The 16,302-nt window shown below is 35.9% G+C and overlaps 1 protein-coding gene across 3 annotated transcripts in view; it reads left to right on the plus strand.

Annotated features, from left to right (window-relative positions):
• Positions 1 to 15,021, plus strand: part of col8a2 (collagen, type VIII, alpha 2) — a 319,105-nt gene extending 304,084 nt beyond the window's left edge. For all 3 annotated transcript variants that reach the window (XM_061882467.1, XM_061882468.1, XM_061882466.1), the window contains 2 exons: positions 6,886 to 7,068; positions 12,794 to 15,021. In XM_061882467.1, the coding sequence (XP_061738451.1) occupies positions 6,906 to 7,068; positions 12,794 to 14,697 (2,067 nt within the window). In that variant the 5' untranslated portion in view covers positions 6,886 to 6,905 and the 3' untranslated portion in view covers positions 14,698 to 15,021. The remainder of the gene's footprint in view (positions 1 to 6,885; positions 7,069 to 12,793) is intronic.
• The last annotated feature ends 1,281 nt before the right edge of the window (positions 15,022 to 16,302 follow it).

Raw genomic sequence — 16,302 nt, forward strand, 5'->3', positions numbered from 1 at the left:
TTTTAAAGCCGCAGGGTCCAAAGCGTAGGAACAAAGTAGAGCCTTACAGTCCGGAATTTACGGTAATCATAGCTGTGTATCACTTACGCATCCAAAAGTCTCCAAGGCAGAAGTGATCAGAAGGTATCCAGTAACAAATGTGTCCGCATCATTCAGCTTACAACGTCTTGGCCTGAATGTAATGAATTATGTGGCCTTCAAAAGCATAGTATACCCTCGTTTTCCGTTGAACAAAGTCGTACAAGAACGACAATATTGCTTGTGCTGTATTTTCCGGACTATAGACTATAGTTCCGGACTATATAAGCCACACCCACTACGTTTGAGAACAAAACCATTATTTCTCATATATTAGCTGCACCGGACTAAAAGTCGCAGATATATCTGTTGCAAGAAAGATTTTGTAAATGTTTATTTACATACCTTAATTGTCTGTAACAAGGCAGTAAAACGGCTGATCAAACAAAACAGAAGTCACAATCATGGACCCGCTAGCTGTTTTAACAAAGCGTAGGAACAAAGTAGAGGCTTAGAGTCCGGAATTTACGGTAATCATCGCTGCGTATCACTTACGCTTACAAAAGTCTCCAAGGCAGAAGCGTATCAGAAGGTATCCAGTAACAAATGTGTCCGCATAATTCAGCTTACAGCGTCTTGGCCTTACTATAATGAATAATTGTGGCCTTCAAAAGCATAGTATACCCTCTGTTGAACTAAGTCGTACAAGAACTACAATATTGCTTGTACTGTATTTTCCTGACTATAGACTATAGTTCCGAACTATATAAGCCACACCCACTAAGTTTGAGAACAAAACCATTATTTGTTCATATATTAGCCGCACCGGACTATAAGTCGCAGATATATCTGTTGCAAGAAAGATTTTATAAATGTTTATTTACATACCTCAATTGTCTGTAACAAGGCAGTAAAACGGGTGATGAAACAAAACAGAAGTCACAATCATGGACCCGCTAGCTGTTTCAACAAAGCGTAGGAACAAAGTAGAGGCTTACAGTCCGGAAATTTACGGTAATCATAGCTGCGTATCACTTACGCTTACAAAAGTCTCCAAGGCAGAAGCGTATAAGAAGGTATCCAGTAACAAACGTGTCTGCATCATTCAACTTACAGCGTCTTGGCCTTAATATAATGATTAATTGTGGCCTTCAAAAGCATAGTATACCCTCTGTTGAACTAAGTCGTACAAGAACTACAATATTGCTTGTACTGTATTTTCCGGACTATAGACTGTAGTTCCGGACTATATAGGCCGCACCTACTAAGTTTGAGAACAAAACCATTATTTTTCATATATTAGCCGCACCGGACTATATATATATCAGTTGCAAGAAAGATTTTATAAATGTTTATTTACATACCTTAATTGTCTGTAACAAGGCAGTAAAACGGCTGATCAAACAAAACAGAAGTCATTAATCATTTAAGAATTGTTCCAAATAAGAATCACAATTAATTTGGAAGAATGGTTTGCTTTGACACCCCTATCTGTCGTATTTACCGACTTGGAGATGCCTTATTTGACGCCGAACCTCTCCAGGATTCAGGTTTAGGAAAGACAAACCCGACAGGAAGTTAGCGATGCTAAGTGGTCTCCAAAGTCTTGAGGTGGTGTTCCAAAAGCCCCTGGTGGAACCCGGTGAGGATTGTGCGGACTGGGCCTTTCTCCGTCAAAACAGTCTGTTACCCATTCGTACTTCTGGTTTTAATGCCGGTTCTCCGGAGAGTCCCTCTGGATGCCGGGCACCCCCCCTCCCCGATCTCACACCAGAACCACAGCTGTCCCCAAACCAGACAAAGTTTTGCGCCAGACAGTCTGAAAGTCGGCCAGTAAATGAAAAAAAAAAAAGTCGATTTTGTTTGATTGGTGTTACCGTTTTTGTCAAGGGGGGGGAGACCGCAGACGTGTGACTAAGTCCAAAGAAATGTTGAGTGACCAAAGCCTTTATTGAAGGACCGTAAAACAAGAACCGGACTTGACGAGCTCAGGCGGTTGCCTAACAAGCCCAAGCTGTAAAACACATCAGATGTGGCAATGAAAATACAGTTTTTCCTCCGGTTTCAGCTCAGTCTCAGTGCCCTCGTTGCCCACGGACTCTGCCTGCTCCCCAAGTGCCCCTGCAGGCACTCCAAGTCCTTACTAAAGCAAGAGCTTTAGAAGTCTTATCCTCCCCCGTGCAGGTCTGAAGGTAATCCCTTCCTGGGATGTGAGACCTTGGGTCCTTCACCTGGTTCCCACTTGTGTGCCTTGGCTCCAGGACAGTTTTACAGCTTAATGCCAGTGCGGCCAGAAAAAGTATTTTTCACACGTGTTTTTTTTTTTTTTTTTTAACGGCTGTCAGACGCGAGAGTTGACAGGACAGGGTTTCATGGAGGGCCACATGGTGGTCTGGTTTGAGCTCAGGCGCCACTTGGAACACTGAATGATGGGACCGCATGTTCTCTGCATGGAGTCTTCATTTTCTTCAAGCACTAAATAGTCAGAAACTGGAAGCTCAGTCACTAACATGTAGCTGTAGAATGTACTTGTGGTTTTACAGTAACATACTGTGACTGTGACAGCAGGACAGCTGTCTTGTGAGGATACAACTGTCAGCACAGAATTGTACAATTTTACTCTAAAATGTACACCTTTTTTTTACATTAAAAAATAATAAATGTGTATGTATATATATATATATAGATATAGATATAGATATAAAAATATCTATATCTATATATATATATATATATATGTATGTATGTACTGCGATGAGGTGGCGACGTGTCCAGGATGTACACCGCCTTCCGCCCGATTTTAGCAGAGATAGGCACCAGCGACCCCAAAGGGAATAAGCGGTAGGAAAAATGGATGGATGGTTATATATATATACATATATATATATATATATATATATATATATATATATATATATATATATATATATATATATATATATATATATATATATATATATATATATATATATATATATGTATATGTATGTATATATATATGTATATATATATATATGTATATGTATGTATATATATATGTATATATATATATATGTGTATATATATACATATATATTTGTGTATATATATACATATATAGATATATATACATATGTATATATTTATATGTATGTATGTATATATGTATATATATATATATATATGTATTTATATATGTACGTATTTATATATGTATGTATGTATTTATACATGATTTATATGTTTGATTTTAAATATGCATTTATATATGCTTATATATCTGTGTGAATATATATATATATATATATATACACACATATATCCATATACTATATATATACACATATATCTATATACTATATATATGTGTGCGTGTATAAATGTGTGTATATATGTATAAATGTATAAGTGTATATATTTCTGTATAATATATATGTATAAAAATGTGTGTATATACATGTGTATGTACATGTATATAAGCGAATATGTGTATTTACACATATATGTATGTATGCATGTATGTAGGTATGTATTTATATATGTATATTAGTATTTATGTAATTAGATATGAATGTGGGCTTCACGGTGGCAGAGGGGTTTGTGCGTCTGCCTCACAATACGAAGGTCCTGCAGTCCTGGGTTCAAATCCAGGCTCGGGATCTTTCTGTGTGGAGTTTGCATGTTCTCCCCGTGAATGCGTGGGTTCCCACCGGGTACTCCGGCTTCCTCCCACTTCCAAAGACATGCACCTGGGGATAGGTTGATTGGCAACACTAAAATTGGCCCTAGTGTGTGAATGTGAGTGTGAATGTTGTCTGTCTATCTGTGTTGGCCCTGCGATGAGGTGGCGACTTGTCCAGGGTGTACCCCGCCTTCCGCCCGATTGTAGCTGAGATAGGCGCCAGCGCCCCCCACGACCCCGAACGGGAATAAGCGGCAGAAAATGCATGGATGGATGGATATATGAATGTATGTACATATTTATAAACACATTTATAAGTTCATATATATATATATATATATATATATATATATATATATATATATATATATATATATATATATATATATATATATATAATTTCTGCCCATTGAAAATGAATAGGCAAAACACAAACACAAATCCCACATTTCTTGAGCAATTGGAAGCGTTCCAACACCCACACACTCCACTCACACCTTCACTTCCACTCACTCTGGACACACAAGCCTTCCACTTCCACTCACACGTATCAGCGGCTTGCACACCTCAAGCATTCACACGACATTCCTGCCCGAATTGCAAATCCTGGTGTTAAAAAAATTCCTTTTTTTCCTTTGGGAACAGTTGCTTTGGAGTCTGAGGTCGACTAGAACATAGAAACTAATTTTGTTAAATGTGCCCAAAGTTTAGGTAAAAGACACGTCCCTCTTGAAGGACATGGAGGTGTGACAACACAATGTACTCCATGTTCATAAAATAAAAGGAAAATGTGCACAAACATACAAAAGGTTAATGGATGTCAGCCTGACTTTTATCTACTTTATCTTGGCAACACTTCTTTGTTCTCGGCCTCTGCTTTGGTGCCAGGAACTTGTTTACCCCCTCTACTGAGATTTAACTGTTGGACTTAGACTTAGACTAAGTGCTGGGATCAAACTGTTGGACTTAGACTTAGACTAAGTGCTGGGATCAAAATGTTGGACTTAGACTTAGACTAAGTGCTGGGATCAAACTGTTGGACTTAAACTTAGACTAAGTGCTGGGATCCAACTGTTAGACTTAGAACAAGTGCTGTGATCCAACTGTTAGACTGAGACTTAGACTAAGTGTTGTAATCAAACTGTTAGACTTAGACTAAGTGCTATGATCACACTATTAGACTTAGACTAAGTGCTGTGATCAAACTGTTAGACTTAGACTAAGTGCTGTGATCCAACTGTTAGACTTAGTCTAAGTGCTGTGATCACACTATTAGACTTAGACTAAGTGCTGTGATCAAACTGTTAGACTTAGACTAAGTGCTGTGATCACACTATTAGACTTAGACTAAGTGCTGTGATCAGACTGTTAGACTAAGTGCTGTGATCCAACTGTTAGACTTAGACTTAGACTAAGTGCTGTGATCAAACTGTTAGACTTAGACTAAGTGCTGTGATCACACTATTAGACTTAGACTAAGTGCTGTGATCAGACTGTTAGACTTAGACTAAGTCCTGTTATCCAACTGTTAGACTTAGACTAAGTGTTGTGATCAAACTGTTGGACTTAGACTATGTGCTGTGATCACACTATTCAACTTAGACTAAGTGCTGTGATCAAACTGTTAGACTTAGACTAAGTGCTGTGATCCAACTGTTAGACTTAGACTAAGTGCTGTGATCACACTATTAGACTTAGACTAAGTGCTGTGATCAAACTGTTAGACTTAGACTAAGTGCTGTGATCACACTATTAGACTTAGACTAGGTGCTGTGATCACACTATTAGACTTAGACTAAGTGCTGTGATCAGACTGTTAGACTTAGACTTAGACTAAGTGCTGTGATCAAACTGTTAGATTTAGACTTAGATTAAGTGCTGTGATCGAACTGTTAGACTTAGACTTAGACTAAGTGCTGTGATCAAATTGTTAGACTTAGACTAAGTGCTGTGATCAAACTGTTGGACTTAAACTTAAACTAAGTGCTGTGATCAAACTGTTAGACTTAGACTAAGTGCTGTGATCAAACTGTTAGACTTAGACTAAGTGTTGTGATCAAACTGTTAGACTAAGACAACACAATCTTGAAAAGCTTCATGGGAAAAGACATGTATTATTGGTGCAATATTTCACATTGGAGATGATTTGTTTTCCAATGGTTGAAGTGTAATTAACTTTTGGTTGAAGTATGATTGACTTTTGATTGAAATATAATTCACTTTTTGTTTAAGGGTAATTTACTTTTGTTTGAAGTAATTGACTTTTGGTTGAAGTGTGACTGACATTTGGTTGACTTATGAATGACTTTTGGTCGAAGTATGATTGACTTTTGGTTGAAGTATAATTTACTTTTGGTTTAAGTATACTTGACTTTTGGTTGAAGTATACTTGACTTTTGGTTGAAGTATATTTGACTTTTGGTTTAACTGTAATTGACTTTTGGTCGAAGTATAATTGACTTTTGATTGAAGTGTAATTGATTTTGATTGAAGTATAGTTGACTTCTGGTTGAAGTTTGATTGACTTTTGGTTGAAGTAAAATTGACTTTTGGTTGAAGTTTGATTAATTTTTGGTTGAAGTATGACTGACTTTTAGTTTAAGCATGATTGATTTTTGGTTGAAGTATAATTTACTTTTGGTTCACATATAGTAAACTTTTGGTTGAAGTATAATTAACTTTTGGTTGAATTATAATTGACTTTTGGTTGAAGTGTAATTGACCTGGTTGAAGTATGACGACTTTCGGTTGAAGTATTATTGACTTTTATTTGAAATATGATTGAATTTTGGTTATTGTGTAATTGACTATTGGTTCAAGTAGAATTGACTGTTGGTTGAAGTATGATTGACTTTTGGTTGCAGTATAATAGACTTTTGGTTGAAGTATGATTGACTTTTGGTTGACTTATGATTAACTTTTGGTTTAAAGTATAGTTGACTTTTGATTGAAGTGTAATTTAATTTTGGTTTAAGTATTATTGACTTTTGGTTAAAGTATAACTGACTTTTGGTTGAAATATAATTGACTTTTGGTTTAAATACACTTGACGTTTGATTGAAGTATATTTGACTTTTGGTTGAAGTATGTTTGAATTTTGGTTGACGTATGATTGACTTTTGGTTGAAATAGAATTAACTCTTTGATTGAAGTATAATTGACTTTTGGTTGAAGTGTAATTGACTTTTGGTCTTTTCCTTGTCCAGTTCCTTGTGTGTGACATCGGATGCCGCCCACCATGCTGCCAGCCTGTGTCTGCGCGCTCCTGATGCTGGGGGGTCACGTTCTTGCCGGAGGGTACCCCCCCATACCGCACATGAAGTACATGCAGCCCATGATGAAAGGGCCCGTCGGACCCCCGTTCAGAGAGGGCAAGGGGCATTACGTTGGTGAGTCAACACTTTTCATCAAAATGTCCTCCAATAGGCCCACAATGTTGGTCTATTAGGCTACAAGGAGCTACACAACAGCTAAGCACACAATAACACACACGCTAGACACATGTAGTAAGGGTCCTTAATGAAACAATATTAAAGTGTAGAAAAGCATGTTTGTATATTTGCATGTTGCTGAGACAAACTCAGTTTCCAAGGCATATTGGAAAGTATCCAGTAACAAACGTGTCCGTATGATTCAACTTACTGCGTCAGGACCGTAAGTTAATGAATTATTATGACCACTAGGTGCCGCCAAAAACAATTGCTTGCATGGAATGTTTAACAGCCGCTTTATGTCCGTCTCTTCAGGATGGCGGCCCTTTTTACGTGCCTCCACTTTGACTGCGTCTCCCCACCCATTATACATATTTTTGTATGTTTTTAGACATTTTTTTGACAAAACAGTTGACAAAAATACAATACAGTAAAAATAAATTGTTGTTTTTTACACCCCCCAAATCCAAAAAGATTAATAAAATAAAATAAGACAAAAAAAAAATCAGTCTAATAAGTACAATCAACTATTGATATAAAACCATGTTGTAGTTTTTAGCACTTCCATAGCGAGACTACAGACAGATGCAAATTAAAACTATTCGTCATTTTGTATTAGAAAAGGCAACAGCGGAGGATGCATGTGCATGTACGAGCCAGTCTGCCCCACAACAAGAGGCTGGAGAAAAACAAGGAGCTTATTGGCCAAAACCAGAATGGCAGACTCGCGCAAAGCACTCAATTTCTACCATGTATGGATAATTCGCTGACGTCACCAATTTGGCCAAATTCCGAACAGCTCGTTTGGATGAAGTACCCGCTTGACATCCATTGCTTTCGGTCCCCTAGAGGGGGGGGGGGTTGCCCACATCTGAGGTCCTCTCCAAGGTTTCTCATAGTCAGCATTGTCACTGGCGTCCCACTGGATGTGAATTCTCCCTGCCCACTGGGTGTGAGTTTTCCTTGCCCTTTTGTGGGTTCTTCCGAGGATGTTGTAGTTGTAATGATTTGTGCAGTCCTTTGAGACATTTGTGATTTGGGGCTATATAAATAAACATTGATTGATTGATTGATATGAAAAAAGGCAAGATTGTTTTATAAACATCTCCTCCATGTCTCCATGGTTTGAGTTCACATTTTCAGGACTTTTTCCCAGATCCCAAATACACAAGTGCAGGCACCAATAAGTAAGATAAGTTCTTTCAAGTCCCCTTTAAAAACACTAAAAAACTAGGTAAGTTATTATTCCACACTAGAAAAGGATACAAGTAGGATGAGTCGTATGATTCCTGCTGATATCGCTTGGGATCAGTATCAGTATCGGCCAGTACGCAAGGCTCCAACATCGGTATATGTATCAAAACTTTATGGACAGCAGTGAAGATGGGTACATGCATGAAAAACAAACAACGTTAGGCTTTGGGCAAATTAGAGCTTTTCTTCCTGTCACTCACACGCATAAAAAAGTGGTAAACACGAGGATTTATGATGCTCATGGAGCAAATCACATGGCTTTTGAGCAGCCAAGAAATATGGGATTAGTCTCTTTATTTTTTAACTTGGACTTTGTTTTTATAAAACCCTCAAAACAAATATTTATTTCGATATTATATTGCTCTTATATAATTTTGTTTATGGAGTGTTACTGGGGAAACCACTCGGATGTAGTTATTTTTTTTAAAATAAAACTTAAAATTATTATTATTATTATTTTATTATATTGTTTCTTGTAAGAATTGCCACCATTATTTCTTAAATGTACCTTATTTTTGATGAATCTTAAAAGGTTTATTTTATTATAATTTTTTCAAGTGTTACCGCCATTATTTCTTAAATTTAAGTTATTTTTTTATAAATAATAAAAAAGGTTGTATTGTATTATTATTTTTAAGAATTATCATGATTAGCCCTTAGTTTGTGCTTATTTTTTAGAATCGTACTTTATTTAATTCAAATTTTTATATTTTATTATTGCTTTTCAGAATTACAGTTATTTCTGAAATTGTACTTTTTTTTAATACATTTTACAATTATTATTATTTTTTGATCACATTGTTTTTTGTAAGAATTACCACCATTATTTCTTAAATGTTACTTGTTTTTAATGAATCTTAAAAAATGTATTTTAATTTTAAATGCTTTGTTACATAGTTTTTTTTAAAGAATTACCACCACATGTTCTTAAATTGTACTTATTTTTTATTAATCTTAAAAGGTTTATTTTATTTTTATTTTTTAACAATTACCGCCATTATTTCTTGAAAAAAAGTTATTTTTTATAAATTAAAAAAAAAAGTTTTTATTGTATTGTTGTTTTAGGAATTACCACCATTAGCTATTAATTTTTACTTATATTTTAAGAATCTTATTCAAGTTTTTGTATTACATTATCGCTTTTAAGAATTACCAGTATTTCTGATATTGTACTTGTTTTTTTTATAAATCTTACAATAATTTTTATTTTATTTTATTGTTTTTTGTAAGAAATACAACCATTATTTCTTAAATGTCACTTATTTTTGATGAATCTTAAAATACATATTTTAATTTTAAATGCTTTGTTACATTGTTTTTTGAAAGAATTAGTACCATATTTTCTTAAAATGTACTTATTAGTGATGAATCTTAAAACGTTTATTTAATTTTTATTTTTTTAAAGAATTACCACCATTATTTTTTAAAGTAAAGTTATTTTTTATAAATCTTAAAAAATATATATTTTATTGTATTGTTTTTTTAAGTTACCACCAATAGCTCTTAATTTTTACTTATTTTTTAAGAATTTTACTTATTTTATAAAAAAATGTTGTATTACATTATTGTTTTTAAAAATGTCCATTGTTTCTGAAATTGTACTTATATTTTATACATCTTACAATCAATATTTTTTTTATTATATTGTTTTTTATTTGAACTACCACCATTATTTCTTAAATGTTATTTATTTTTGAAGAATTTAAAAATATATGTATTTTTTAGTTTGAATGTTTTATTTGATATATATTTTTTAGAATTACTACCATTATTTCTGAAATAGTACTTATTTTTTGATAAATCTTAAAATGTTTTTTTATTCACATTTTTTATTAAAAAAAAACATTTGCATTACCACTAGGGGTGTGGGGAAAAAATCAATTCGAATACGTTGTGCGATTCAGAATCTATTCTCTCTTTTTTTTTTAAATCAATTTTTAAAATTTTTATTTTCACTTTTTTTTTTTATCAATTCAACAAACCACTACACAGCAATACCATAACAATGTAATCCAATTCCAAAACCAAACCTGACCCAGCAACACTCAGAACTGCAATAAACAGAGCAATTGAGAGGAGACACAAACACGACACAGAACAAACCAAAAGTAGTGAAACAAAAATGAATATTATTAACAACAGTATCAATATTAGTTATAATTTCAGCATAGCAGTGATTAAAAATCCCTCATTGACATTATCTTTAGACATTTATAAAAAAAAAATTTAAAAAGAACAATAGTCTCACAGTGGCTTACACTTGCATGGCATCTCATAAGCTTGACAACACACTGTGTCCAATGTTTTCACAAAGATAAAATAAGTCATATTTTTGGTTCGTTTGATAGTTAAAACAAATTTACCTTATTGCAATCAGTTGATAAAACATTGTCCTTTATAATTATAAAAGCTTTTTAAAAAAAATCTACTACTCTGCTAGCAGGTCAGCAGATTGGGGTAGATCCTGCTGAAATCCTATGTATTGAATGAATACAGAATCGTTTTGAATCGGAAAAATATCGTTTTTGAATCGAGAATAGCGTTGAATCGAAAAAATCGATATATTATCGAATCGCGACCCCAAGAATCGATATTGAATCGAATCATGGGACACCCAAAGATTCGCAGCCCTAATTACCTTCATATTTTTTTAAATTATACTTATTTTTCATAAGTCGATCTCTTAAATATTACTTATCTTTGAAGAATGTTAAAATGTATTTTTTATTAAAACATTTTTATTACATTGTTTTTAAGAATTACTCACATTATTTCCTAAAATTAGAAATCCTAAAATTATTTATATTAGATATTTGTATTTATATTAATATTTTCACCCACATAGGAAAACCATTCAAAAGCTGGCATGTGGAGTTGTTATTCAGAGAGACTTTTTTGTGCCATTGCTATCCAAATCTTGACTTTAATCGTTGATTTCTAAATTCTAAAATATGGTCTATTTTGAAAAGTTATTCCATGTGAAAAGTGTGTTGGGGGAAGAAAAAAAAAAGGCCTGATGTTTAGCTTTTACTGCCACTTGCTGGCTACAAGTGGACAACACATGTGAGGCATTCAATGCAAACTGTGAAACATGAATGAATGAAAGGTTTTTGTCATCCTTCAAAAATATATTCATGTCTCAACTGCCAGTAGAAGTGTGATGAATGAATGCTTGGTATACTTTACATGTACAGTACGTCTTGCTTAAATGCAAAGGTGGAATTTGTGTAAGTATGACAACTGAAGACGGTAACCGTGACAACAGATAAATGCAATGTTAATAAGCTGACATCTAGTTCTGATAAAAACAAATAATACATGAAAAAGTTGAGTGTTTTTGCTTGACATGGTTTATTTATTAATATGATTCATAGTTGCTCATACATGTATGCTTGAATGGATACACTTTTATTTTATTGTTTATGTGTATCGATGTATTCATTATTTATTTATCAATTCATATATTTATTTAATTTATTCATTAATTTTCTATTGTTTACTAATGTGTATTAATTCATTTAATTCGCAATTTATTTATTTATCTTTTTATCAATTGATGTATTTCCTATACGGAAACGCTTTTATTTTATTTAAAAATTTTATTTTAATTGTCTCTTTATACATGTATTTATTTTCATTATTTTGATAAATCAATGTTCTATTGTTTACTAATTTGTATTCATTTATGTAATTATCGATGTAGTTTATTTAGTTATTTATTTATCTATTTATCGATGTATTTATTTCCTATAAGGATACATTTTTATTTTATTTTTAATTTTTATTTTTTATGTATTATTTATTTATCTATTCATATATTTATTTATTTTTGTTATTTTAATTAATTAATTTTCTATTGTTTACTAATTTGTATTAATTTATTTAATTATCGATGTATTTATTTATTTATTTATTGATCTATTCATCAATTAATTTATTTCCTATTTGGATAAACGCTTATTTTATTATTTATTTTGATGTATTTATTATTTATTCATCTATTTACTGTACTTCCTTGAATTGCCGCAGGGCATATAGTATGTGCCTGCCTTGAGTTACTGGCGGGTAAAATTTGTTTCCCAAAGTAATTAGCGCATGCTTAGTATTAGCGCCGGGTCTTTATATATATATATATATATATATATATATATATATATATATATATATATATATATATATATATATATGTATGTATCAATATGTGTGTGTATATATATGTTTGTATGTTTGTGTATATACATGTATATATATATATATATATATATATATATATATATATATATATACATATATATATATATATATATATATATATATATATATATATATATATATATGTACACCTCATGAGAGCATACATTTAAAAGAGTACTATTTCGTTTTCCTCATGAATTGAAATGTTAAACATGTTTCTGTTTTGTTTTTTCAGACATGCCACCCATGTTAGATGTGAAGGGGGAGCCAGGACCCCAAGGAAAACCAGGACCAAGAGGTCCCCCTGGTCCACCAGGGCAACCAGGAAAACCTGGTCTAGGGAACCCGGGCCTCAATGGACAGCCAGGTCCTCAGGGCCCCCCTGGCTTTCCAGGAATCGGTAAACCAGGACTCCCGGGATTACCAGGAAAGATGGGGCCAAAGGGCATGTCCGGACACAACGGCGAGGTCGGCCCTCGCGGTGAACCAGGCCCCAGGGGTCAACCAGGGCAGCCGGGACTCCCAGGCCCCGCTGGCCTGTCTCTTAATGGGAAACCTGGACTTCCAGGCGTCAGAGGCCCGCCTGGCTCTAGGGGAGAACCAGGATTAAAAGGCACCTCTGGCCCAACGGGTGAGCGCGGCCTTAAGGGTGAGAACGGAAACGGGACTCCAGGTCCTCCTGGTTTGAGAGGTCCCCCTGGCCTCAAAGGTAGTACGGGACCACCCGGTCTTACAGGCATTGGTAAACCTGGACCAAAAGGTTTGCCTGGGCTGTACGGCGCCAAAGGTGATCAGGGAATTCCAGGGGATCGAGGGGAACCAGGAGAGGTCGGGCCTCCAGGGCTACAAGGTCAACCAGGTCCTGTGGGGATAGGAAAGCCTGGAATCGATGGATTGCCAGGAGCACCGGGTCTCTTAGGCCCAAAAGGCGAGCAAGGGCTGAGGGGTCCGCCAGGATTTCCTGGTACGCCAGGCTTTGGAAAACCTGGTCTGAATGGACCAAAAGGAGAAAAGGGCCATACCGGGCTGCCTGGTCTTCCTGGAGAAAAAGGAGAACAAGGAATGGTAGGCCTCATTGGAGGACCAGGTCTTGATGGACAACCAGGCCCTCCTGGTCTTCACGGCCCAATGGGACTCCCAGGAAAACATGGTATACCCGGACATAAGGGAGAACTTGGCCCCCAAGGCCCTCCGGGGCTGCCAGGCCTCAGGGGGGATCAAGGTCCCAATGGGAACCCAGGAAAAGCTGGTATTCCCGGGGACAAAGGCTTACCTGGGCCAAATGGAGCAATCGGAAAACCCGGGCCCAAAGGTGAAGCAGGACATATCGGTTTACCGGGTAATCCCGGGCTGACCGGTGGTCCGGGGCCCAAAGGCGAGCCAGGATTTATGGGCACACCTGGCCCCAGGGGTCAGTCAGGCATCCCCGGTCTTCAGGGACCCATGGGTCCCATGGGGCCTCAGGGTGCCCTGGGCTTGAAGGGTGAGCCCGGATTCCCAGGACTTCCCGGACTGGGTAAAGTTGGCGAGAAAGGACCGATAGGTCCACAAGGCCCTCCGGGGAAACCAGGCCCTGCCGGACTTAACGGCAACCCTGGTCCTCCTGGTCCTCCGGGGGCCCCGGGTCCTGCGGGCAACGGCCAAACAGTTGTGGCGGGTCCAACGAATTCGCAGCTGGAAGGGGGTGAGGTGCCGGGAGACCGCAAGGGGCCGGCATTCAGTCAAGTTCCGCTCTCCGCCTCCTTAGCGCCGGCTTTCACCGCCATCCTCACCAAGCACTTCCCTCCCTCCGGCATGCCCATCATGTTCGACAAGACTCTGTACAACGGGCAGAACGCCTACAGTCTCACCACAGGGATCTTTACTGCCCCGCTGTCCGGCGTCTACTACTTTGCCTACCACGTCCACGTGAAGGGCACCAGCCTGTGGGTGGCCCTGTACAAGAACAATGTGCCCGCCACCTACACCTACGACGAGTACAAGAAGGGCTACATGGACCAGGCTTCCGGCAGTGCCGTCCTGGAGCTGAAGGAGGGCGACCAGGTCTGGGTCCAGATGCCCTCGGATCAGGCCAACGGTCTCTACGCCACCAAGTACATCCACTCCTCTTTCTCAGGGTTCCTGCTCTGTCCCACATAACCCTGCTCCCTCGGGTCCTGCACGGTCCAAAGGACCAAAGCCTAGGAAAATACTTGCAGCCGTCACGAAAAAAAAAAAAACTGTCCCGTCGCAGCGTTTTAGTCGTCCTTTGTGTCTCCTGGCAGCCACAGAAGAACCCTTTAGAAGACGGGGGAGTTATATTTTGTCTGTGAATTATTGCCTTGTGTTCAAAAAGTGGCGGTGCAAGTCCCCAAGGGCCTGGCGGTGACATATTTAGCATCCACAAATTGTAAGTACACAAAAAACTGTTCGGTGTCTTTGTCCTCTGAGTGCAGTTTCTCATTAAAGGGGACCTGGGATGATTTTTAGGCTACGTTTGAACTCCACGGTCACGCCCCTGCCCTCTCCAGAATTGGTCTTTAGAAAATGTACACTCTTAAAATTTGTCTTTAGGTCGTCGACGCTGTTTTTTGTTTTTTTTACCCCAAGACACGGTCAGAAATGAACTTGATACACCTTGCTTAGATTCACCCGGTCACAACAATGGATACACATCCAACTCACTGTCACTCACAACTAGGCGGGCTCGGAAAAATCCACTCTCATCCAAAACACGATTGTTATTTATTCTGATTCGATATCAATTAAGAAGTCCCCAAAAAATGTTTCTTTTTTTTTGCATTTTCAATATATTTTTTTATATATATTAAGAATGAAGACGTTTTTTTAGGCCATCTCATCCTGACTCGCTGCGTGTGTACCTCATACATTAGCAACCAAAGGGAGGTTTTGTAACATTATTCATTATTACACCAAATAAAACATAGGGAGAATTAGTTCGACTCAAGAATCGTGTTAAATCGAGAATAGATTCCGAATCGAATCGGAACCCGTGAGGTGCCCAAAAATTCCCACCTCTGATCGCAACGTAGCGAACAGACGTATCAAACATTGTGTGCAAGCTCACACCATTTATATATATTCAAAATATATATATAAATATTTATTCCGGATCATAATTTTCAAAAATGTATTTTATTTATTTTGATTTTTTGGGGAATTATTTTGTTTTTTCCATTTTTTTTTTTTCATAAATGTTTAAAAAGCGTTTTTAGGCCATCTCACACCATATATATATATATATATATATATATATATATATATATATATATATATATATATATATATATATATATATATATATATATATATATATATATATATATATATATGTATGTATATATGTTTGTATATATCTATATATATATATATGTGTATGTATATATATATATATATATATATATATGCATATATATATGCATATATATATCTATATATATATATATATATATCTTATTCCGGTTCTAAGTCGTCCTTTTAGGCCATATCCATGCTTACTTGCTGTGTGTTTACGTGTATATCAACAACCAAAATGAGTTTTTTTAACATTATTATCTACTATACATACATATATGCATACATATATATTTATATATATATACAGATATATATATATATATATATATATATATGTATGCATATATGTATACATATATATGCATATATATACATATATATATGTGGTATGATAAATAATAATGTTAAACATATATATATATGTATGCATATATGTATACATATATA

The sequence above is a fragment of the Nerophis ophidion genome, linkage group LG21 (genome assembly GCF_033978795.1).
Source record: "Nerophis ophidion isolate RoL-2023_Sa linkage group LG21, RoL_Noph_v1.0, whole genome shotgun sequence".
NCBI lineage: Eukaryota > Metazoa > Chordata > Actinopteri > Syngnathiformes > Syngnathidae > Nerophis > Nerophis ophidion.